We start from the raw sequence: 23,120 nt of genomic DNA, 5'->3' as shown, positions 1-23,120 counted from the left end.
GGACAGCAGCAGCGTGGGGGGAACAGCCGCAGAGAGCGCCCGCTCCGACTCACCGGTGACGTCGAGGGCCGCAGCCTGCAGGTCCCCGCAGCTCACCAGGAAGCAGCGCCTGGCGGCGACGTACAGCATCTCCTGGTGCTCGGGGCTCTCCTGGGCCTGGGGGACGTGGGACACACTGTCCTTCTCGGCCGCAAAAAAACCCCGCCGCCCTCGGCGTGTTGCCCGCTCCCTCCCTCTCCCGGGGCCGGCGAGGGCCCCGCAGCCCCATCGCGCCCGGGCGTGCAGCTCCTCACCAGCTGGCTGCAGATGTCGCCCAGCAGCTCGGCCGCGCTCAGCCGGGTGTTGACAGCGAGGCCCTGCCGCACCCTCCGCAGCCCCAAAAACGGGGCGCACAGCCGCAGGGCGCCCTGGCACGCCTGCCAAAGAGAGGTGAGCCGGGGTGCTGGAGTCACTACCCTGGGCAGTGCAGGGGCAACTGCGCGGGGACGCTTTCGGGGAGGCTCTGCAGAGACCCTGCAGCTGCTGAGCAGGCGGCAACGGCAGCAATGTCCCTGCAGCTGCTGCCTGGCTTCACGTCTTGCTTCCCTTCCCCCCGGGGCTCTTACCATGGAGGCTCCCAGGTCGGGGTCCCGGAGGTGCAGGACGAGGCTGGCCCACGTGCTTCCCAGCTCCTCCGTGAAGAAAGACCTCCACCTCCTCGTGGCAGAGGCGGCCAGCACCCCGTACAGGGTGAAGGCCGCCGAGCGCAGCGACGCCTGCTCCTGCAACCCAGAAACCCCAGCCCTCAGGTGGGCGACTGGGACACCGCGTACAGCTGTTTCTGCAACACCTGGGCGCTGCCGGTCGAGCACAATGCCCGGAGAAAGGACCCCCACAGGGGTCACAAACAGTAGCTCCCCCACCTTCCCCAGGGAGAAGCATCTTCCCCGAACCCTCCCGATCCGCAGCGGCCCCTGCCCACGCCGCCCCTCTCGGACGAGCCCGCGAGGGACCCTTCGAGCAGGCGTCAGACACCACTGCTCACTCACAGCATCAAAGAACCCCTTGGTGGCCCTGGCGATGTCTCTGAAGGTGGAGCCCACAGCCTTCCCCTTCAGCTCCGTCACCACCTTCGCCAGCGCCAGCAGGCTCTCTGACACCACCTCCGCCGCGGCCACGTCCTCCAGGCTCCTCCGCAGCGCCTCCAGCACGGCTCCCTTGTGCTTTCGCAGCTGCCAAGCGTGACACACACGTGAGCCTCCTGCTAGTCCTGCCTCCAACCGCTCCTCTTCCCCATCGCCTCCAGGGGCTGAAGCTCTCAGAAGCAGCCCCCGAGCACATCGCAGCCCGAGGGGCCCGTCGGCACCTCCGTCCCCTCTGCAGCCCGGCTGGTGCCCCAGAACAGAGCGCCCTCGGGGCAAAGACTCACAGCTGCCTCTGCTGCTCTGCCCACTCTCTAATCCCCCCGCAGCTCCCCGCCGGCATCTCTCTGGTCACGCAGGGGCTGCGTTTCATGCAGAGCAAAGCCTCTCTCACTTTCTCCGGTGCTCCGCTGACCAGGTTGCCCAGGCCGCGCGCTGCCATCTGCCGCACGGTGCTGCTCGAGTCCTGCAGCTTCTCCAGCAAGGCCCTTGCGATGGGCTGGAGGCACCTCCACTCCTGCAGCGCCGGCTCCTTCATCAGCTGCAGCACAGCAACCCGGCCATCGGCACCTGGAGACGGATGCAGACCAGGCCCGGGAACAGCAGCCGCCCCGGGCTCCGCACGAGGAAGCCCCACCAGCCCCAGCTGACCACCCCCATGCCCGGCAGCTTTCCTTGGGGCCCGGCCCAGGCTGCGGCTTTGGCCAGGCTGAGGGCAGCGCTGCCCTGTGCCCGGGGGTGCTCATGGGTGGGTGGGGGGTGGGAAGGGGCTGAGGAAGGGCAGCTCCTGAGAGACCTGCTATGAGGGGGGATCTGCTCCCGCCGGGAATGTGACACCTTCTGCCGGCACCTTCTTGCTGGCATCCTGAGAAAAGCCCTCCTAAACCTCCCTCTCCCACCTTCTCCCTCACCTCCGCAAAGAAAGCCGTGGCCATGACCCGCAGGTTGGCCGAGGGGGCGTCCAGCCACTGGGTCAGCACCAGGGGCAGCGAGATGGTCCCGGCGCGGAGCAGCACCCTGCGCACAGAGCACAGGCAGGCGACGTGCGGTTACACAGGGCGGCACCCAGCCTCGGGCCCCCGCGATCCCCCCGCTCCCACGCGGGCTCTGCTCGGCACCTCCGAGATGCCCGGGCCCAGGGGAAGGGTCCCGCCAGCCCCTCCCGGGTCGCGGCCACCCCGGAGCAGCGAGGCGCCTCCTCGGGCTCTCACCCGGTCAGCAGGCAGACGCCGTCGTGGTGAGCCCGGGGGTCTTCCAGGGCAGCCCAGGCGCCCTGCTTCCGCAGCAGCCACAGCCATTTCCCATCGAGGCACGTGCGCAGCACCACCTCCAGGGTCTCCAGGGAAAGCCTGGGCGAGAAGAGAGCAGCGAGGCCTCAGTCACGGCAACAGGCGAAGGAAACGCTGCCGCCGGCAAGGCCTTCGCTCACTCGTGCTCAGCCTCACCGAGGGAGCTGCAAACACCCCTGGAATGACATCTCACAACCCTGAAGCCTGACAAGCTCTAAGAAACCTGGCCTACGGACCCTAGGGACCGTCGGCTCACAAACACGCCAAACAGAGACCAAACCAACCAGCACGCCAACACTCATAAAACAAGAACTACAACCAAACAGACAAACCCAAACCAAAATAAATAGAGCCCGGGGAAAAAACAAGTCTCCCTGGGGCACCTTCCTCCCTGGGAATCAAAGTGACAGGGACCCAAGCCCAGCCCCTGCGTCTCCGTCCCCTGGCTCCTACCTGCAAGGATTGTCATCGCTCGCGTGGCCCTTCAGGAACAGCTTTCCCCGGGTGCTGAGTGGGGAAGATGGCATCTCCTTGCCCACTGTGGCGCTGATCTGCTTCAGCAGCACCGGCAGCAGCTCCGGGAGCAGGCGCTGCACAGCCTCCGGGCTCTGCAGCGCTGACACCACCACAGAGATGGCCCGGGTCATCTGCAGAGAAATGCAACCAAAAGCTGCCTGTGAAAACAAGGCCTTTTCCCACCTGTGCCCTGCCCGCCTCGGGGACCTTTACTGCCTGCAGTTTACTCCCCTGCAGCCTGGCAGCAGCAAACGCTCTCGGCTGACAGCGCTGCCCAGGGCCCAGCATGGCACCAGCCCGGGGGGCTCAGGGATGTTCGCAGCATGCACGGAGCTCCCTCAGGCTGAAGGGTGATTTGGGAAGTCAGGTACAAAGCCGGTGCATGTACCTTGAGAGGCTCCAGCGCAGCCTCCTCCTCATCTGCCTCAGGCTTGGCAGAGCTGGTCCTGGGCTGGTTGCTTCCTGAGTTCTTCAGTTTTTCCATCAAAACCCTCAGGAAGTGGTCCACAAAGAACTTCCCCCCCAGGACCCTCCACAGCTCCTCGGTGTCACTGCAAGGGAGCAGAAGTTCCCCCGTGAGCCCGTGGGCTCTGGTACCTGCGACGCCCTCGGCAGGGGCCAAACGCTCTCCTGGCCTCCAAGACGGCTCTTGCCGCGCTCAGGCTTTCTGCCCCCGGAGCAGCAGGACCGGCTTCTCCGCTGGCTCCTCCTCGCCCCGTCAGCGGCGGCTCCTGCCCGTCCGTGGGGCTGGGGCAGTGCACGTACCTGTCCATGGGCAGCTGCTTCTGCAGCAGGCTGTTGATGACGGCCCCGGGGTGGTAGAGGGCGAGCAGGGACACCGCCTCCAAGAGGAAGTGTCGGAGGGTGTCCTGCTGCATGGTCGGCATCCGGATGTAGATGATGCTCAGGATTTCTGGCACCTGAACGCAGACCAAAAGAGCCGTCGTCTCCATCCTCTCTTGCTCCTCCCGCACGGCCCAGGCACCCCCACTCGGCCCATGAGCAATTCCTGCTCCCCGACCATTTCTCAGGACCCAGCCCTAAAGCCCCAAGGCTCTGCGCAGCGGCGGGGGGATGCCGGACGGCCATGGGGACACATCTCTGCTGCCCACCGAGGGCAATGCCAAGGAGCCACCCTGGGCTCCTCGGGCCGGGAGGGCTGAGCATCACGCCCGAGAACCGGGGAGCAACTGGGCACTTTGGGTGCCTCAGCTCTAACTGCCTCTGTCGTGGGAGCCACCGGGGTTTGGCCCAGCAGGGTCAGTGTCACCGGACGAAGAACAACCCCGGGATGAGGCGGCCGGCACTCGGATTCGACAGAGCCCTCGGCGCTGCGCACCAGGGGCGGCACTTTGGCCCCCGGCACCTGCACGAGGTGCCCGGCAACGGCGGAGGCGGGAAGGCCCGAACCCCCGGGAAAAGGCGTCTCTCACCTCCGTGAATAGCTGTCCCCCGCACGTCTCCAGGAAGGTGAGCAGCCACTCGCCCGCTGCCTGAGCACACGCGGACCTGGCCGACAGCATCCCGTCCAGGGCGGCAGAGAGGAAGTCCGTGGCCTGCGCTGGCGGGATGTGTTTGCAGACGATCTGGGGAGACATCAGAAACGGGAGAGGCCACGTCGCAGGTCTGCTCCGGCCCTTCACAAAGGAGAGGAAACTCGAGCGCGCGGTCAGCGGGGCAGTTCGCTGGGCCTGCAGGGTGCCAGGGCTTTACAGGGCAGCTGTGCAGGCAGGGCCTGCCATGCTCTGTGCTGCTCGACAGCCGCTTGCTGCTCCCTAACCCCGGGCGCCCGTTGTGGCAGCTCTCCCAAAACACAGCGGGGCCCCAGCAGCGAAGCAGGGAGCCGCACGGGAGCCCGGGCACCGGCTTCCCCCGCGCCGTGGGGCCAGGTACCTTTCTGAGTCTGGAGGAAGCCTGGAGCAGAGCCTCGGCGTCTGGGGCACTCAGGCACTGGCACAAAGGCTGCACCTCGTCCTCCTCGGCCCCTGTCTCCAGCATCTTGCCTGCAGGGAGCACCAGGAGAGAAGGGCAGCCTTGGTGACGGAGACCCACCTCTGGCCCAGGGGCCGAGAGAGGAAGGAGTAACGGAGCCCAGCCCCGCGCAGTCGTGGGGCGCGGGGGGCAGCGGGGAGCTGGCTGAGGCCAGGAGGGGGCTGCCCTCACCTTGTATGCGGAGGAGGTGGCCGAGGCAGGCCCCTGCCCGCTGGCGGGACGTGGCCAGCGAGTCGCAGGTGAAAGGCGCCAGCAGTCCCACCATGGAGCCAAAGGGCCCGAAAGAGGTTTCTCCCTGGGGAAACACAAGGACAACAAGGAGGTCGCAGGCAGCCCTGGCGGCTGATCTCCCTGTCCCAGCTGTGTTGGCGCCCGAGCTGTGGCAGGGCATCGGGGCAGGCAGCGGTGCAGCCCCACAGCCCAGGAGACCCCCGGGGCAGAGTTCCCAGCTGGGCCCGCAGCCAGCAGGGAGGGGGGACATGGCACATGGGGGGTCCCTTCTCACCGTGAGCTCAAATCGCTCCTCGAAAGCACCCAGCAGCTGGGCGCAGGCCTGCAGGGCCCTCTCCCGCTCCCACTCCTTGGCCGAGGTGAGCCAGTACTCCAGCACCTGCGGAAGAGCACACCTGGCTCACAACAGTCCCCCCAGCCATCCTGGCCTGCCCACTGCCACCCCAAACGCCTCCCTCCCACCCAGAGTCCCGCCGAGGAGCTGCTGCCTCGGCAGCTGGCGGCACAGCCCCTTGCCGGCCCCGGCAGCCCCTCATGGAGGGCACCGGCGCAGACGTGCCCCACGGCCACCTCGCGCTGACCCCGCCGCCTCCACAGCCCAGCTCTCCCCACGCACCCGGCACTGGTGACGCCTTCCCCGTCCCCCCACGGACACTCACGTGCAGCATCTCCGACAGCCAGTCCGAGCTGAGGTCTTCCTCCAGCAGGGCCGTCACCAGCTCACCGAGAGCCCCCATGGTCCGCGCGTGCAGACCCTGAGCGCGGGGAGAAGGACGGGCGTTGGGCCGCGCTCAGAGACGCCCAGCTCGGCCGGAGGGGGCAGAGCGCAGCGCGTGCTGCTGAGGGATCCCCAGAGAGGCCGGCAGAGAAGGGCCAGCAGGTACCTGCACGTGCAGAGCGTCTGCCGCTGTCGCCCCCTCCTCTTCCGCCGGCTCCAGGGCAGGCAGGGGCATCACGCTCCGCACACACTGATCCAGGAGGTCGCGGTTTTCCTCCCGGCTCAGCGATGGCTTCAGTTTGCTGGCAGAGAAAGAGGGAAACACACAAGAGTCTCACTACCACTGCCCAGAGCAGCGGCTCAGATGACAACTCCCCGCAGCCCCGGCGCAAAGACCCTACCTCAAGTGCCCCACGGCCACAAACGCTTCCTGGCGCACGGGGGACACCAGGCGATCCCGGGGCTCCCCCTGCACGAAGCCCTGCAGGTCACAGAGACACGCGCACAGTGGGCAGCGGGCAGCCGCCGAGAGCCCTCCCACCGGGACCAGGCTCAGGGCGCTCCAGAGGTCGCGTGCGGCCAAGGCAGAGCATCGCGCCTCGGGACGACCGGCCTCGGGGCTCGGCCCCAACCTCCCCGGTGGCACCGTCCCGGCCCCGGCACTCACCAGCAAGGTGTCCAGCAGCTCCCGTTTGCAGCAGAGCTCCACGCCGCGGGAGCCCCCCGCCACCCGCACGGCCCGGCTGACCTCGGTGACGCTCCGGATCAGCGCCAGCTTGAGCTGCATGTCCTGCGTCCCGGCACAGGGAAACACGGCGGCACCGGTGAGGAACTCCTCACAGCACCAAGGGCTCAACGAGGAACACGGCGGGCAGTCCAGCCCCAGAGCACAGCGCACAAGGGCGACTGCGTCTGCCCAGAGCCCCGGCTCGGCACACGGGTCGCAGGAAGGAAACCTCCTCTCCCCTCCTGGGAAGAAGCTCCCCCCGCGAAGGCATGAGCTTTCCCGGCTACCTACCGCAAGGAGACCCCCGGCCCCCGGCCTGGGGAGCGGGAGGGCGAGTCCGGCACGCCTGCGTGGGGAAAGGGGTGTGGGAAGGGCAGCGAGCAAGGCCCCGGGGGGCAGGACTTACCTTGGTGGAGAAGGAGAAGCCCAGCACCTGGAAGGGGAAAGGCGGTGGAGTGAGAGGCAGTGAACCAAGGCGCACAGACGCAGGACACGCAGCAACGGCCCCGAAGCACACAGACCCCGCAGGGCAGCAGGGACGAACCAGGGCTGCCGCGTCCCCCTCCGCCAGCACGGGCAGGGCACAACCGCCCCCGGGGCGCTGGGGGCAGTCGGCACTCGCAGGAGCTTCAGGGAAGACCCACGTCTGTGTGGCTGGCCCTGCGCCCGTGCACCCACCTGGCAGCTGGCGCGGTAGTGCTGCAGGATGCGCCCCACGACGTCGCTCTCCACGCGGGCCAGGAGCTGCTCCGGGGGGGCGCAGAGCGCGATCTGGCCGTAGGCCAGCACGAGGGCCATGTGCCTCCCCGCTCTCTTCCCCTGGTGGTATTCCTGCGCCGTGGGAGAAGCCACGAGACGTCAGCCCAGCGCCTCCGTCGGGCCCCAGCTCCCGCTGCCTCCCGGCGAAGGAGCTGCCCCGCTTTCCACGCAGCAGCCACCCCTGGGCTGCTACTGGTTTGGAAGTGAAAATAAAGCAGAGGAAAAACGAGCCAAGACACCCGGCATCCTTTACCTTCAGGCGTTTGAAAGCCCCAGACACTGGTCTTTCCTCCATGGACGCCCCAAACTCCTGCACCACCTCCAAGGCAAGGTGGAAGTGGCTCTCGGCAGAGCCGGCCAAAACAGAAATCATCGCCTGCAACACAAGGGAAAGGGTGAGGCGGCCTCTGGCCGACACTCAGCCACGGCAAGCTCCGAGCGACACTCGCGATATCGTCCGACAGAAACAGCAGTGACAAGGAAATGAGAAGAGCCTGGAGCGCTCTGCTCGGAGAGATCACCGCTCCCCTGGAAATACCGAGGGGCTCCGGGGAAAGCAAGGGGAGAAGAGGAAACTCACCTCTCTCTCAGACGCTTCCAAGTAATTTGTCCTTGAGAGATGCTTCTTCATTTCCCGGCGGACGTAGGGGACATGCTGACACGCTGCCAGGGACACCCCGACAGCTTTATACAGGAAGGCCTGAAAGACAAGCGGCCACCCCAGACGTGGTCACGCACAGCCTGGCGGCACAGAGCCGGGCCGCGACGCACCAGCCCACACCAGGCACGACTGAGCTGGCCGCGGCGCCTGGCCGTCCAGCTCGGCTCCCGCAGAAACGAGGCCTCAGCAGGGACCCACCTGCTCCCGGGACAGCCAGGGGTAGCTGCCCGTCTGCTGGCTGAGCTCCACGCTCAGGCCCATGGTCCAGGCCTGGCTCTCGATCGTCTCCAGCGATGTCCTCAGGAACTAGGAGAAACACAAGTTGAAGCAAAGCCCCCGCAGAGCGGGTCACAACGTGCAACGATGGGACATGGCACAACACGACACGACCCTCTGTGATCCACAGCTCTTTGCAAAACAAAATCCTCAGGGCCTTTGCAGGGGGTCTTTCCTGTGTTTCCTGTTTTCTGAACAAAACTGGCATTTCCCTGCTCAGGGCTCCCCTGCTCCTGGTTACCTTTCCACCCACACCTTCCCCCACTTTCCCACCGGTAGCTGCTGCCCTCGCAGCAGTGCTGTACCTTAAGCAGGAGCTGCTCCCACTCGGCAGAGTCCAGGCAGCTCTCGCTTTGCCCTACAAAGCCGGAGCAAGAAAACCCTCCGTGTTACTTGGTGCCACAGAAGAGCCCGGGGGCTCCTTGGCACTCAAACACCCTCCGGCTCCCACACCAGAAGGGGCCCAAGCCGCGAGGCTCAAGCCCTCATGCCAAACTCTTGGCCAGGCCCAGGACACCTGACGGACCCTGGGGACGGGGGACAGGGGCACGGACTCAGCTCAGCCACACACCCGCCGCTCCCAGTCCCCATCGCTCGACTGCAGCTCCAGAGCAAACCAGGCCCTCACACGAGGGCTCGGACCACGCACACACATTTGCACCAGGACACGTTTCACCCACCCCCAGAAGCACCAAGTCCAGCCCTCCCAAACACCCACCCAGCGAGGACGCCGGGGTGCTGCAACACCTGCTCGTGGCAGTGACGGGCAAGAAAGGCCCCATCCCCCAGATGAACTGCTCCTGGGCGTCAGCGCTGCTCCCTGGAAGGGCAACAGCTGCAGAGCCAGCGCTGAGAAAGCCAGGGCCAATTCCCCTCCCTCACGCCTGGACGCTGCCTTTTCCTGCCTCCCCTTCGGCCTCTCCAGCCTCCTCCTCCCTGACGGCACGTTACCTTCCAGGCACTGCAGCAGGAAGGGGATCTTCATGGCCCACACCATCCCCACGGCGCTGTGGATCTCTGTGGACAGGGCCTGCAGCAGCCGCAGGGCAGCGACGCTGCAGCCGGCGTGAGGAGCTGCCGCAACCACCTGGGAGAGGGCAGGCGAGACCTGGGCTCGGGGCGGCCGGAGGAGCCGCAGCTTCTCCCCACAGGGAGGGCGGTTGCCTGGCCCCGGCCCAGCTGGGAGCTTCTCCCTGGCGCCGCCGGCTTCTCCCCCGCGCAGCAGCAGGGTCCCGCGGGGCCAGGGAGGCTCCGACTCGCTCTCGCACGCCTCTTCCTCCCTGCGGGCTGCTGGCCCTGGCCTGCGACACAGCTCTGCCCCGACCTCTCCCGTCACCTCCAGCCCCTGAAAGCGCTTTCCCCGGGGCCCCTACTCACCAGCAGGCGAGCCAGCAGGGCCTGCGGCCTCGGCAGCTTGGCTGTGAGGAGACAGAAAGGCCGGTGAGAGCGGCGCGACCCGCCATATCCTGCCCCTGCCCAGGCTGGGCAGCCCCCACGCGGCCCACGGGCCCCCGGCACAGCCTGACACGGCTCACGGCGAGAGTTTCGGCTTCCTACCTCGCTCCCGGGAGGCCACGACATCGGGCTCCTCCTCTCCGTCCTCGCCCCCTGCTCTCCCCCGGCTCTCGGCCAGCTCTCGCAGGCACCGGCAGAGCGGCACCAACGTGCCGGCGTACTGGGCTGGCACCACGTACTGCAGCAGCCGCGGCCACAGGAGCTGCAGGGAAGAACGAGGCCATTCAGCACGTTGTGGCTCCCACCTCCGTGCCAGCTCGAGCTCGTTTCAGCTCTGAGATGGAAACGACACTCTGCATTTCCACTCACCTTGTGCGCCTAAGGGGCTGCTCAGGGAGCACTTTGGGGAGAGTGGGGCAGGGAGGCAGCAGCAGGGCGCAGGACGACTTACTTTGGTCATCCCCCAGACGGAGACGTCCAGAGAGCGCAGGATGTCCAAGCACAGGGCTTGAAGATCTGCTGCTTCCTGCGCTTCTGCTTGAGACAGCTTTCTCTGCGCCTGCAAGACACAGTTGGGACAACACCAGCATCAGCCCCTGTCCCTGAGATGGGAGGTGAAGCATGAACCACCCAGCGCTATTGTGATGCTCCCCTGGGAGCCCCCATCTCCGGAGGCAGGAGAGAGCAGAAAGTCCCACAGGAGAGGCCAGATCCCAGGGGAAGGAAGCACTAAACAGGCTGCGACCAGGGAGACTCGCTGCTCCTTGGGGCGGTCGCCAGCATCGTTAGTCGGGGTGTCAGGATTACGAGCTCCTCCAGGGCCCAAGTGATGCCGCAGTGGCACCAAGCCGATGCAAGGAGGTTGCCCTGCGGCAGGGCTGTACTCAGTGACAGCGCTGAAATGGCAGCACGCACGGCCCAGCGGAGTCACGGCCCAGGCAGCACCGCAGTCGGATTTGTTGTGTGCTGGTGGGAGGCCAAAGCACTCCCCCAGCCTCCTCCGAGATCTCCCCGGGAACGGCGGTGGGGACGCCGCTCAGCCCTCTGCACCGGGGACTGCAGCCCTGCTGGGGGGGGGGGCTCCCCATTGCCAGGGCACCCGCAGGGGCTCCCAGGACACCCCAGGCACACAGCAAAGCCGAAGCGTCACGCTCTGCCCTCACCAGTCTGCCGGAGGCCTGGCTGAACGTGGCGAAGACGTGGGCCACCAGATCCCAGGCCGAGCAGCTCCTTGGTGAAGCGCAGAACTGCCCTCGCCACCTGCCACGGAGCACATTGCAGTTACCCTCCTCTGCTCAAAAGCCCAGGGGCAGACACCTTCACACCCATCCAGCCCCTGTGCCCCGCGGGGAGACCATGGGGGTGCAGGAGGCCCCGCTGCTCCCACAGCCACTGCCACGCAGCAACATTTCCACGGGGAAACGCTCCTCTAGGCTCGACCCCCAGCAGCAGCCCTGCCAGGGGCTGGCCAGGCTCTGCCCCCAGCAAAAGCTTTCTCTGCTGCCCACCGCGGTGCCGCCCCGCGCCAACCAGCTCACCTTCCTGCTGGGGTCTCCCAGCGCGCAGCGCACCGCCTGCACGAGCAGGGGCAGGCTCTGGCCTCTCTCTGCTGCTGGAAAAGACGGGGAGAGGCGGGCGCTCAGGCAGAGCCCTCATTTCAGCAGGGAGCTGCCAAAGCTCCCAGCTCGCTCACACACGAGCGGCACAGAAAACCCAGGACAAGACTGTGACAGCCGAGGAAGCAGCAGAGTCCCCCAGTGACTCTGTTTACAGACACAACTGGGTGACGGGACCGACTGTTTTAACAACACAGAGTGCTGCAGAAATGCGATGGGTACAAGTAGCTCATGTCCCGGCCCCATCACCGAGCGTCGAGTGCTGTCACCGGTGCGTCGCCATTTACAGCTGCCTCATCTCATCCCTGTCCCTGCAGCTGCGTGGCAGCTCGGCTGGGGAACACGCACTTTGCAGCTCGTTTCGGGCGTTTGTGCATCACTTGCAGTCATGTCTGCCCCCAGCCCGGCAGCCCAAACCCCTGGCTGGCCTCGCTGCGCCCCGCTGACCTGTGGGGCGCACCAGGGCTCTGAGCAGATCCAAGGACACCACGTGAGTGGCCTCGCTCCCACTCCCCAGCTGTGAGCGCAGAAAGGCCACCGTGTCCTCAGGGCAAACTCGGGCTGTGAGGGAAAAGTCGTGCTCTGCGTTAGCCAGAGAGTAGGGAGAGAGCAGCGAGGGCACAGCGGTGTCCCGCGGAGTCTCCTCCCCTCACCCAGCAGCAGGACGCAGGAGGACAGCTCCGACCAGTGCTCCCCGCTGTGCTGCTTGCTCCCATCACTGAGCTGTGGGAACAAGGGGCGCTTTAGAGAGAAGAGCATCAGCTCCGAGGGGACTGGAAAGAAACTGCTGCCTCCGCTCTTGTCTCCCCGGGGGCTTTGGCTACAGCAGCCTCTAGACCCCAGCATAGGAGGCAACTCCCAAATATCTGCATAGACCTGGCCTTAAGGTAGGTCCCGCCGCAAGGACACTCTGCCCGGCCGCCCAGCAGGACCTTCCTGTCCCCGTGGGTCAGGTCTGCTGCACCCAGCGCAAGCGGTACGGGGTCAGGCTGCCCTTACCTGGTGGTGCACAGCGGTGCCAATGGCCTGGACCTCGTCCTGGGGGATGGGGATCTGCACTTCCCCCAAAATCTCCAGAAAATAACTCAGAGCCTGCAAGGGAACGGGGGTGGGAAGAAGAGTGGGGCTGTCACCTAAAGCAACGTCTTAAGAAAGGAAACCCAGCGTTTCTGTGATGAAATTCCAGCCCCCTGGAAAAAAACCCTCCCTTCCCAAGGAGGTCAGCCCCGGGGATGCTCAGCTCCCTCTCGGCCCCACCTGGGCTGCTCTGGCGCTGCCCGAGAAGCCCAGCAGGCCTCAAGCCTCCCCTGCTCTCCCCCTTTCTTCTCAAGGGCTCCCAGCTCCTTCAGACACCCCACAGACCCCCAACACCTCGCGGCACACGCACAGACCCCACAGCCTTACCGTGCCCCACATAACGCCTCACCTTGGTCACCCGGAAAGTGTCCTGGACCTGCTGGTACTGCCCCAGGAGCCAGGGGAGCTGCTCCCACATGCACTCGTGGTGCTCTTCCTCGCGCACAAGGAGGCCCATCATGGCAGCCATCGCCCCCAGGACAGCCTGCTTGGCCTGCAGGGAGGGCAGCAAGACGCTCTTCAGCGGGGCCCAACGTCCTTCCACCCCGACACGGTCTGCCCTCCCCACGGAGAGGCAGTGCCCTGCTCCCCTGGAGGAGAAGGCCTTGCTCCAGAGGAGAGGGCACGTCCCCACCCCGGCCCCGCCCAAAGGCCCCCGGAGTCGCGGGGCCGGCACGGCAGCCGCTCTCACCTCCTCCTCCTCGCAGCCCAGCCAGCTCCCCACCACGTGGTGGAAGAGCGGGGAAACGCTGCTGCAGAACTGGGCCTGCCCCATGCGCGGGAAGCTGCATTGCTCCCAGGCGCCCAGGTAGGTGTTCACGGCCTTCGACCACTGCTCCAGGACTGCGGCGAGAGAAGGGCAGAAGGATCAGGGCAGAGCCTGTGGCGGGGACGAGACCTTGCTCTGCTGCCCCAGCCTGCCCTCAGCCGCAGCCCCCCGCTCGCCGCGGCTCCATCCGAGACCGGGTCCGGCCCCAGGCACAAGCCGCGCGGTGCTCGGAGATGCCCTGATGGAAACGCTGCGCTGTTGCTCTCCTCCTCCCCATCACACCTCCTCCTCCTCCTCCTCCCAGCCGTGTTCCCTTCCTGCGCTTCCCCCTGCGTCCCTGCCCCAGCCGTCCCAAACACTCGCCCTCTCCCCCAAAACCCCCCAAAACCAGCCCGCCCTGCACGCAGCAGGCGGGAGGGAGCCGGGGCAGAGCTCAGAGCCCGGCAGGTCGCACCGGGAGCAAAGCGCAGCAGCAGAGGCGCCGAGGCTGCCCCGGCCCTGCCCCTGCCCGCGGGGCCGACACTCACCGCTGCAGACGGCGCGCAGGGTCCGGCTGCTCCCCACCTGGCTCAGCATCATGCGCAGGGCGAAGAGCGTCATGCCCACGAAGGGGACGCACCGCAGGGCTGCAGAGAGGGCAGGGCAGAGGCGCAGAGAGCGGCCGTCATCACTGGGAGCCGGGACAGCGCGCGGGGGAGCCCCGGGGCAGCACGGCGGGGGGAGCCCCCAGGCTGCTGGGCCCCTGGCGATGCGCCGGGGGGCCAGGGGGGCACCAGAGCTGCCCCAGGGGCTGGGGCAGGCCCCGGCATGGGGACGGCTTGGCGGGACTCGATGGGGTGCTGGTGCCTGCCCCAAGTGGGGTGCGGGGCAGCCCTTCAGGGGGCCTGGGAGGGCGGCGGGGGCAGAGCCAGCCCCGGCAGCCAGCGAGCGGCACCGAAACCTTGCAGCCTCCGGTTCAGCATGGAACATTTTGGGGAGATCGGGGAAGATCCCTTCTCCCGGGTACCGCAGACCACAGCCCCGAGCCAGAGGCTGACGGGCCCTACCGTAGCTGCTGGCCAGCTTGCCCAAGGTGACGAACACGAGGTCCTCGGAGATCTCTCCCAGGGCCCTCAGGTGGCACTGCAGCTCGTACATGACGCTATCAAAGTGGGAGTGGGCCAGAGCCACCAGGACGTCACTGGCGGCCATCCGCACCTCCTCCGTCACACCCTGGCGAGAGCGGGAGAAAGGCTGAAGGCGCCGGCAGCAATCGCCTGCCTCCAGCTCTCGGTTCCTGCCTTGGCCACCTCCCCGCACAGCTCCAGGTATCACCCCCCAAATCCACTGCAGCGATGAGTCCCCAAGGCCTCTGCCTCCAGGAAACACTTGCTGGTGCAGAAATCGTGGCCCTGCACGTCCCAGCTCCGCCACCAGCCCTGGGCGCAGGCGCCGCTGGCACAGGCAGCTGCTCTGCTCTGCGCTCCCTCTGCAGCAGGGCTGGATACGGCCTTTGCTATCGCGGAGCCGCATCCGCGGGGAAGGAGCTGTCACAGGGGGTCTGGGAGCCTCTGACAGGGCTTAGTGCTAGACACAGGTCCTCAGAGCCCTCCTACATTTTACCAAACCGGGCTCTAGCCAGGCGCCTCTGGCTGCCTTCAGAGAGGAGCAGCTCACCTGCGCCTCTCTCATGTCCCTCGAGGCCGCTGCGATCACTCTGGCCAGGACAGCGCTCTGCACGCGGCCGTCATCGCCCTGCAGGACTCTCTCCAGCTCTCGGTAGATCTCCGCTCTGTCGCCCTGGGGACGCAGCCCAGAAAGGAACAGGTTGGCCTTGCTTTTCCTTATTGCCAGGGAGTCCCAGAGCTGCAGACATGGGCCCTGTAGTGCCTGCAAAATGGTGTCTCCGCATCACCTCCCTTCTCAGTATCTAGGCAGAGAAACCAGTCGGGGCAGCAACTTCCCTGGAAAGTGTTTCTGAGATGCAGGATAAACCCCGCGTGGCACAAGGCATCACCCAGGCAATGGGGAATGTACCTGGCAGGGAGAAGGGGATGCCCTTAGCTGAGGCACAGGAAAATTGTAAAAGACTGATGGTACAGTTGGCTTGTCAAAAAGGCACACAGTTACATTATGGCAGGAAGAGTGGCCCTTCGCAACAGATGGTAATCCAGCACAACAGTGGCCAGCAGAAGGGACTTCTGATGAGGAAACAGTAGCTTTCCTGCAACATCATCTAGAAGAGAGGTTTCCAGCTCAAACAGATTACTGGTCCATTTGGGATAACTGGGCATGGGCACAGGAGCATTCAAGCCAGAAAGCAGGGAGGAAGGGAACCCCACCAAAGGTGACACTCTCACTAGCAGATCCTAGTACCCCAGACCATGCTCCAAGAGTTTGCAGCCAACAAAGTAGCCAACCCTTATTTGCTTTTACAGGGAAAGGGCAACAATTAACATGGACACACCTCCCACCAAGTTTCACAGGGTCTCCCACCCCTTTTTTCCACAAATACTGGAGAAGGATGTAAAGGATATCAAATTACTGGGGGTAATCCACATTAGCTCTAGTGTAGTATGTAGATGACTTGCTGATAGCAAGTAGAGATGAAGATACCTGTCTAATAGACTCTGTACATCTCTGCACTGCTTTGGCAGAAAACTGTCACCAGGCATCTCCATCTAGTCTCCAGCTGTGTCAAAAGGAAGTAGAATACCTGGGGCTCATTCTGAAATAAGGGCAACAACTACTAGACCCAGAAAGAGGAGATGCTGTAATAAATCTCCCACCTCCAGGAACAAAGAAACAGTTGCAAGGATTCCTTGCAGCTGGGGGATTTTGCACACCATGGATTCCTGGGTTGGGAGAATTAACAAAACCCCTGGCAGAGGCAACCCAGAATGAAGAAGCAGAACCCATTGCACAGGGCCCCAAAAGAGAGCAAGCTTTCAGCACTATGAAAGGAGCTTTGGCATCTGCACCTGCTGTCCAGCTCCCAGATTAGACAAAGCCCTTCGATTTGTACATATATGGACCTAAGGGGATTGCCAGCAGAGTAATAATGCAAGAATTAGGACCCCACCAGAGACCAGTAGCATGTTATTCTGCTCAACTAGATTAGGCTGCAGCAGGGGCACCAGCCTGCACCAAATCTGTGGCAGCAGCACTAGTGGAGAGCAGCCACCCTCCCATTCTGGGACACCCTGTAACTGTTTGTCCCACACAAAGGGGAGATACTGCTAAAACAACATGCAACCCAAGCACTGTTGCCACAACAGGCACACAGATATGAATTGATCCTCCTCATGGCAGATCATGTAGTCTTGAAAAGAGGCAATGCCTTGAATGCAGCAGCCCTAATACCTCTGCCTGATGATGGAGAGAAACATGTCCAACATGAGCAGGTAATGCACACTTCGAGTAAGCCAATAACCCCTTTAACTGATGTTCCTTTGCAAAACTCAGATCTAGTTCTATTTGTAGATGGGCTCATCCTACTAGCTGCACAGACAGCGACAAACTGGGTATGCTGTAGTCAGCCAGGAACAAGTGATAGAGGCTGAACCGCTTCTCACACAAATGAGTGTGCAAGGAGCAGAACTAGTAGCCTTGACACAGGCAGCGCACCTGGGAAAAGGAAAGCAAGTCATCATCTACACCAGCTCTCAATATGCCTTTGGGGTATGTCATGCAACTGGGATGTTTTGGAAAGAACGAGGACTTTTCACATAGTCAGGAAAGAAAGTGGCTAATGGAGAAGAAACCACGCGATTTGCTAGAGTCAGTCCAGCTGCCTGAAGAAATTGCTGTGATGCACTGCCCAGTCCGTACTAAGGACACTACAGAAATTAGGAAAGGAAATGCTTTAGCCAACACCACTGCAAAGGCTGCAGCCCAACAACCTTTGAGAGACTGTGTGGTTGCAGCTCCAATCAGGAACCAGAGTGAATGGCTGAATTTAATACACCCCAAAACCATGCACGAAAAGGACTGCTCAGGAGCAGAGAAGAAACAATGGGAAAAAACAAAATGACAATAGAATATGGACACTTGGGGGAAAACATTCTACCCACCCCAACAAAGTAATTACTGTAGCTAGGTGGTTTAATGATAAAGCTCATGGGGGAGCCCAGGCAGTAGCTAACCAGACACAGAAAGCATGGGCCAAACCAGGAATTTATGCAGCTGCAGAAAGAATAACTGATAGCTGCCCAACCTGCCAAAAGGTCTCCAGCAGCAAACCAACCTCAGAGTTAGGGGGACAACCGTGGGCCTCCTTCCCTTTTCAAAGGCTACAACTAGACCTCGCGGATATGCCATCCACCAATGGGTACAAACACTTGTCAGTGATAGGAGATCAGTCATCAGACTGGGGAGAGGACTTCCCAACAAGAAAGGCTGAGGCAGGAGGGGTGGTAAAAACCTAACTAAAAGAAATCCTACCCAGATATGGGGTTCCAGAAGCAATGGAGTCACACAGGGCTACCCATTTCACAGCAAACATAATCAAGCAACTATACACATCCCTAGGGAGAGAGAGAAACCTGCATATCCCTTATCACCCACAGTTTGCAGGACAAGTAGAAAGAATGAACAGAACATTAAAAGAAAAAATAGCAAGAATATGCACACACACACACACACACACACACACACACACAGAGCTCTAAAATGGCCAGAGGCATTGAACTTAGCTCTATGGGATGTTTGAAATGCCCCATGACAACCCAGAGGGGCAACACCAGCAGAAATTCCCTTTGGGAGACATTGAGCCATACCAGGGCCTTACACCCCTGCTAAGACCAGCCTGTTAGAGATGAACAAGTGACACAACATGTACTAGCTTTACAGGAGCAGCTTAAGGCTTCACAAAATCAGGCTCCCTGGTTTCAGCCAGTACCATCTGACATTCAGGCACATGACAGACAGCCTGGGGATGAAGCTTTAGGTAAAGTATTTCTACAAAAATCCAAGTCAGAACCTAAGTGGGACAGGCCACATACTGCCATGCTGTGTTCTTACTTGGCTGTTCAAGTTGAACTGTACTTGCATACACTGGAAAGAGACGGGCATGTATGAGAACCCTTGGCAGTCTTATATTCATAGACACCACTGCTGCAAATACAAGTAGTGACTCAAATATTTGTGTTCATAACTGGACCAAAATTATGGGATGCAACTTCAATCATTCAGCTCCTGTTAGATCTTAACAGTTGTTACCATCTAATTATACATTGACTCAGAATTTACTACCTACCCCCACTGGAATACATCTTACACTGGTGAAAAAGCTACTACAACATGATGACCTGCATCAACTGCTAGAAGGCATCCAAAACAATGGACAAGAACTCTCACCACTCATGATACAGAAGAGATACCATGTCTTAGAAAGGATAAGGAAGGATGGAGACCATCATGGGTGGGAAACACTCCTAGGATGGTCACCAAGCACAACAGGGATTTATAATCACCTGCTGCACCCAGTAGTAAAGTTCAGCTGTGTCATGCCTATCACTTACAACCATATTATACATGAAATTATGGAAAGTGACAGTCTGCCTCAGAAGACTGAGGACTGTTTCAAGTGTTAGCAGGGATGCTTAATAAAAACAAAGGGAGGACTGCTAAAGAACATTGAACTGAAACTGTCTAGAGGTAGCTGCCCAGCACAACTTCTATAAACACTTGGCATGAGTAGTTCAATTTGCTGAAGCCTTAGGCCACACTCAGAGAACAGGAGGGACTTGCATCCAGCTCAGGAAAAGAGGCCCCAGGGCCAGCTCCAGCTGGAAGGACAAGGACATCACAAGCAGTCTGTATCCCTGTGTCTCACACTCCAGAAGGGAGGATGTCACAACTCTGTTTCTCAAGGTCCTGATGGCCAGCACAGGCCTTATTTCAAAGCCTCCTCTCCCTGCTGGGGCAGGGAGAGTTGTGGTCTGCAACCACCTCCTCCTCCTCAGGACCTTGAGAGACAGAGGGACCCAACAAGGAACAAAGGCACATCCCTCAGCAGAAACCACACCAGTAAAGATGAGGAAAGAAACAGCCTGCCCAGGGACAACAATGAGACCCAATAAGGAACAGGAGACCCCAGAGCTGAATATCACTGTTGGTCCCAACTACCACATGAGGGGTGGAGACCTTGGATTCAAAGGCTACAATTGCCCAGGGATTCCTTTCCTTAGGGTCCCCTTCCAGAGGCACCCAGCTCCAGCTGCAATTACTGCACACATGCCATTAAAATTCATTTCATTCACTTGGATTTGGCTCCACACTTCCCAGCAGGAACCTAGGGTCAGACCCTGCTGTGGTGGGCAGCAAACCTAACCTTCCCTAACACTGTTGGAGCAATACCAACTGCTGGTCTGAGCCTCTTTGGGAAGCCCCATGCTCAAGGGTTAGTGTCATGCCTGACAATTTCTCTGCTTATTACCCGAGGGCTTTACCTTGTACATGATTTTAAGACACAGTTCAGCAGTACTAAAGGATTTAAATAGGGCCTTGCCTGCCAATACTCCCCCCTCCCAAGAGGGCTACTCATTCTCAGCAGCTCTGGAAATAATTCATCCCTTCTCAAACCACCCAAACTGCCCTTGCTCTCCTTTTGAGCCTCTGTTCCAGCTGTCACCAGAAGGGCAACACTCTTAACTCCCTGCTCCTCCCACAAGTCCCTCCTGGCCCCACTACATTCAGGAGAGATTTGGACTGTGCTCACAAGAGCTCACAAAGCAGTCATGTTGAAACACACTGTCCTAAGCTCAGGAGTCTCCTGGGGGGCTGGTAAGGGCTAGTTTTACACACCACTCAGTTTCTGCACACACCCTATAGTAGAAGGCAGTTGGGGAATCTCCTTGACAGATAAAATAGTTTTAGGCAGTCTCTGAAGCAGTCCTATTTGACTTCTATCATGTCTAAAAAGTCAAAGCAACACGAGGCAGACAACATACCAGGTACATTTTTCAGCTTTTGATGGCAGCCTTCGGATCCCAGTTATGTCTGCCTTGGGAGCAGACCCCATCTTGCCATGTTCATGAGACACAGCACTCTTCTAAGACCTGCAGGGGAAAAGCAGAGTCAACCCAATTGTACCCCGTGATTAGCTACAGGACTTGGCATGCCACATACTGAAACACAGGGGCAATCACTACACTGTTGTACCTCCAAGCAAAGCTTGCTCAGAGGGGCTTATTTAAGCCCATTGGGGTGATCAACACCCATGTCAATGGACTAGGCAGAGACTGGAAACTCAAAGCATGCAGCAACTCACCTCACTGGATGGCTCCTCTGACAAGCCACTAACATCTCAGGCCCATCAAGCTTCACAACCTCTCATGAGAAAGACTAAAAAGGGCTCTCCAAAGAGCACGGGGCCCAGGAAAAAGCCCCCAACAAGCAATGCCTGTGCCATGACAGCATGTCTGGCAGGAAGACAGGGGACTGCTGCCTGCTGAAAGGAGCCCCCAGGCACTGTCACCTGCTGCTCCCCCTCAGCACATCACACATCCAAATGCAAAAGCTGCACGAGCCCCTTCCAGAGCCAGCTGCTTTCCCAACTGTCCTACCAGGGCTTGTTGCCCCATTCAGCTACTGGGCACAGGGCCCTGCCCAGACCCTCGGGTCAGCAGGCACAAGCAGCCCTGCTGCAGCTGCCGGGAGGCAGAAGCTCACAGCCTCCCCAGCTCAGGCCTCTCACCAGCCTTGTCCCCAGCTGTCCCTCCTGCCCTGCCCCCGGGCTCAGGCACTGACCTCAGCAGAGCTCTGCAAAGGGGCTGGTGTCCCCAGCTCCTCCTCCCCAGCCACCCACTGCCTCCAGCACAGCAGGGCTCCCACGGCCCGGGGCAGTCACCCCCTGCAAGAGGCACCCAGCCCCCCCGCAGCCTGGGGGAAGCCCCCCCCACTCCCTGAGGCAGCTCCTGTCACTCCCCCCTCCCCCACAACAGCCCTCACACCAGCTCACACCAGCCCCACCCCTCCACCAATCAGCTGCAGCCCCGCCCCACAGGCAGCCCCAGAAGCTTCCAGAAGCTCCTGGAAGGAGAAAGGCAGCCTTGAGGCAAAGGGCCCCTAGGGCAAAAGAGGGAGTAACACCAACAGGTGCCCAGGGAGGGGACAGTGCTGAGAAGCTCCAAGCACCCACTTAGAGACACTGGAAAACAGCAACCCCACCAGCAGCTTCTGGGAAGGAGCCCCCTGTCTCAAGAAGCACTGTCCCCAAAACAGGGAAGAAAAAGCATCAAAACCAGCTGTCAAAAACCAGGAAGGGGAGAAAATCCACACCCTGGCAGAGCACAAACAGCAGTCCCTCCTCCATTATCATGGGAAGGGGTGTTGGGGGGGAGGTCACACTCATTTCCTTCCCTCCTTCAGTTAGGGAAATTCAGGCAGTTTTAATTGGTTAATCAGCACCAGATCAGACCTGCTGCTTTGGGGCAGTCAAGAAGCACCAGGTCCCACTGGGACAACTCTGAGGGCTCATGCCAAGGGCTCCCCTCCTTGCCTTCCTGCCCACCCCAGCCCCTCCATGGCAGGAGAATTGGAGGCAGCATCTGCTTGTGCTACAGCTGTGAGGAGCTCCCAGGAGCAGACCCAGGGCACCCTGACTCCCAAGGCCTTCCTCACCACCTGCCTTGACTTGGAGCCAAGACCTGGGTTCCCATCACATTGGGTTTCCACTCCAGGGCCTGAATCAATTCAGTTTGCTGACCAAAAAACCCAGGAAACACCTTGTGCATGGGAGAAGAGCTCTTCACTGCCTGAGGCTTTTCCTGCTTTGTTGTTAGTTGACACTTGTTGGCTGAGAAGCATTTGCTTAGACTTGCTCTCTTTTAAATCAACATAAGGCTAAAAGAGATAGCACATCCTAATGCAACTACCCCCAACTACTGCTCATTCGGGAAGAGCCTGGATGGTCTCTTCCAGGCCACTGTTTACTCCTCTCCTTCAGTGCCTGCATTCCAGTTGGGACAACAACTGGAACTTCAAAGGATTGTTTTCTCTTACAGAGCAAGAAGGCCATGTGCCAGTTCCAGCTCCCACTTGCTGCTCTGACACAGTCCCTGCTCCATTTCCCCTCTCACTCCGAGGGACTCAGAAGCAATTCCCAACAAGGACACAACTGTGTTGTGGGCACCAGCAGCACGGGGCATTAAATGAAGCCTTGCTTTAAGAGAGTTTAACACACACCAAGCATCTCTTCCCAAATAATCCTGAAGGGAGTCAGAAGCCACAGCACTAGAAGGCTCTGACATGCATTCCCATGCCTCACACTCTGAAAGGGAGGATGTCAGGACTTTGAAATAAGGCCTGTGCTGGCCATCAGGACCTTGAGAAACAAAGCCTCCTGTCCCTGCTGGGGCAGGGGTAGTTCCTGTGGACTGGAATTACCACCTCTTCCTCCTCGGGACCTTGGGAGACAAGGGCAGGACCCAGCAAGGAACAAAGGCACATCCCTCAGCACAAGTCACAGCAGCAAAGAGAAGGGAAGAGACAGCCTGCCTAGGGACACCAATGGGACCCAAGGAGGAACAGGAAGACCCCACACCTGAGTATTGCTGGTGGTCCCAACTACCACACAAGGGTGGAGAACTTAGACTGAAGAGTTACAATTGCCCAAGGGATTTCTTTGTTCAGGGTCCCTCTTCAGCAGCACCCAGCTCCAGCTGGTGCTGGAGTTTTACGTAGTTTGCTGAGGAAACACCAAAAGATTCTGCAAGAGAGGAAAATGACTGGGGAATGTTTGTTTTCTGCTTCTTGCGTTGTAGGGACTAAAAAAAGCCCCTAAGCAGTGCTAGCGAGGGCCAGGCCCAAAGCATGCAAGAGATGTTTCTTCACATAATGCATAAATAGGCGCTGGAATTTCTGGCTGGATGTGAACAGTTCACATGGGCTCCAAAAAAGCCTGGACAAACTCTCAGGAAAGAAAAACCTG

General features: G+C 61.0%; 2 protein-coding genes across 2 annotated transcripts in view; both read right to left on the bottom strand.

The window, feature by feature from the left end:
• Nucleotides 1–451: 451 nt before the first annotated feature.
• On the bottom strand, nt 452–5,886 carry LOC135328224 (maestro heat-like repeat-containing protein family member 2B). Its single transcript, XM_064510916.1, has 14 exons — nt 5,809–5,886; nt 5,424–5,528; nt 5,090–5,213; nt 4,820–4,929; nt 4,360–4,512; nt 3,692–3,846; nt 3,315–3,477; nt 2,864–3,057; nt 2,333–2,470; nt 2,033–2,138; nt 1,516–1,662; nt 1,029–1,211; nt 606–761; nt 452–475 (listed from the first exon to the last, which is right to left on the bottom strand). Exons 1-14 carry the CDS (start codon nt 5,884–5,886, stop codon nt 452–454), a joined length of 1,836 nt encoding a protein of 611 aa, XP_064366986.1.
• A 983-nt stretch (nt 5,887–6,869) lies between these two features.
• The window catches only part of LOC135328223 (uncharacterized), a 50,501-nt gene continuing 34,250 nt past the window's right edge, over nt 6,870–23,120 (bottom strand). Inside the window, exons 2-19 of the mRNA XM_064510915.1 lie at nt 14,864–14,986; nt 14,254–14,419; nt 13,735–13,833; nt 13,130–13,281; nt 12,788–12,931; nt 12,361–12,453; nt 12,015–12,084; nt 10,909–11,036; nt 10,197–10,304; nt 9,848–10,007; nt 9,668–9,708; nt 9,242–9,377; nt 8,596–8,648; nt 8,213–8,320; nt 7,934–8,053; nt 7,607–7,729; nt 7,273–7,425; nt 6,870–7,027 (exon numbers count right to left, since the gene is read on the bottom strand). Of these exons, the coding sequence (XP_064366985.1) occupies nt 6,878–7,027; nt 7,273–7,425; nt 7,607–7,729; nt 7,934–8,053; nt 8,213–8,320; nt 8,596–8,648; nt 9,242–9,377; nt 9,668–9,708; nt 9,848–10,007; nt 10,197–10,304; nt 10,909–11,036; nt 12,015–12,084; nt 12,361–12,453; nt 12,788–12,931; nt 13,130–13,281; nt 13,735–13,833; nt 14,254–14,419; nt 14,864–14,986 (2,127 nt within the window). The 3' untranslated portion in view covers nt 6,870–6,877. The remainder of the gene's footprint in view (nt 7,028–7,272; nt 7,426–7,606; nt 7,730–7,933; nt 8,054–8,212; nt 8,321–8,595; nt 8,649–9,241; nt 9,378–9,667; nt 9,709–9,847; nt 10,008–10,196; nt 10,305–10,908; nt 11,037–12,014; nt 12,085–12,360; nt 12,454–12,787; nt 12,932–13,129; nt 13,282–13,734; nt 13,834–14,253; nt 14,420–14,863; nt 14,987–23,120) is intronic.

Source organism: Dromaius novaehollandiae, chromosome 4 (genome assembly GCF_036370855.1).
Source record: "Dromaius novaehollandiae isolate bDroNov1 chromosome 4, bDroNov1.hap1, whole genome shotgun sequence".
NCBI classification, from domain to species: Eukaryota; Metazoa; Chordata; class Aves; order Casuariiformes; family Dromaiidae; genus Dromaius; species Dromaius novaehollandiae.
The sequence above is the reverse complement of the archived record's forward strand: the minus strand, read 5'-3'. Positions and strand labels throughout refer to the sequence as shown.

Excerpts from the sequence above, each read along its gene's own strand:
- LOC135328224 (XM_064510916.1), bottom strand. The coding sequence starts at position 5,886 with ATGGGGGCTCTCGGTGAGCTGGTGACGGCCCTGCTGGAGGAAGACCTC. Across the intron at positions 4,513-4,819 it reads CTTCCTCCAGACTCAGAAAG|ATCGTCTGCAAACACATCCC; the intron begins GTACCTGGCCCC and ends ATGTCTCCCCAG. Across the intron at positions 3,058-3,314 it reads CTGCGCTGGAGCCTCTCAAG|ATGACCCGGGCCATCTCTGT; the intron begins GTACATGCACCG and ends ATTTCTCTGCAG.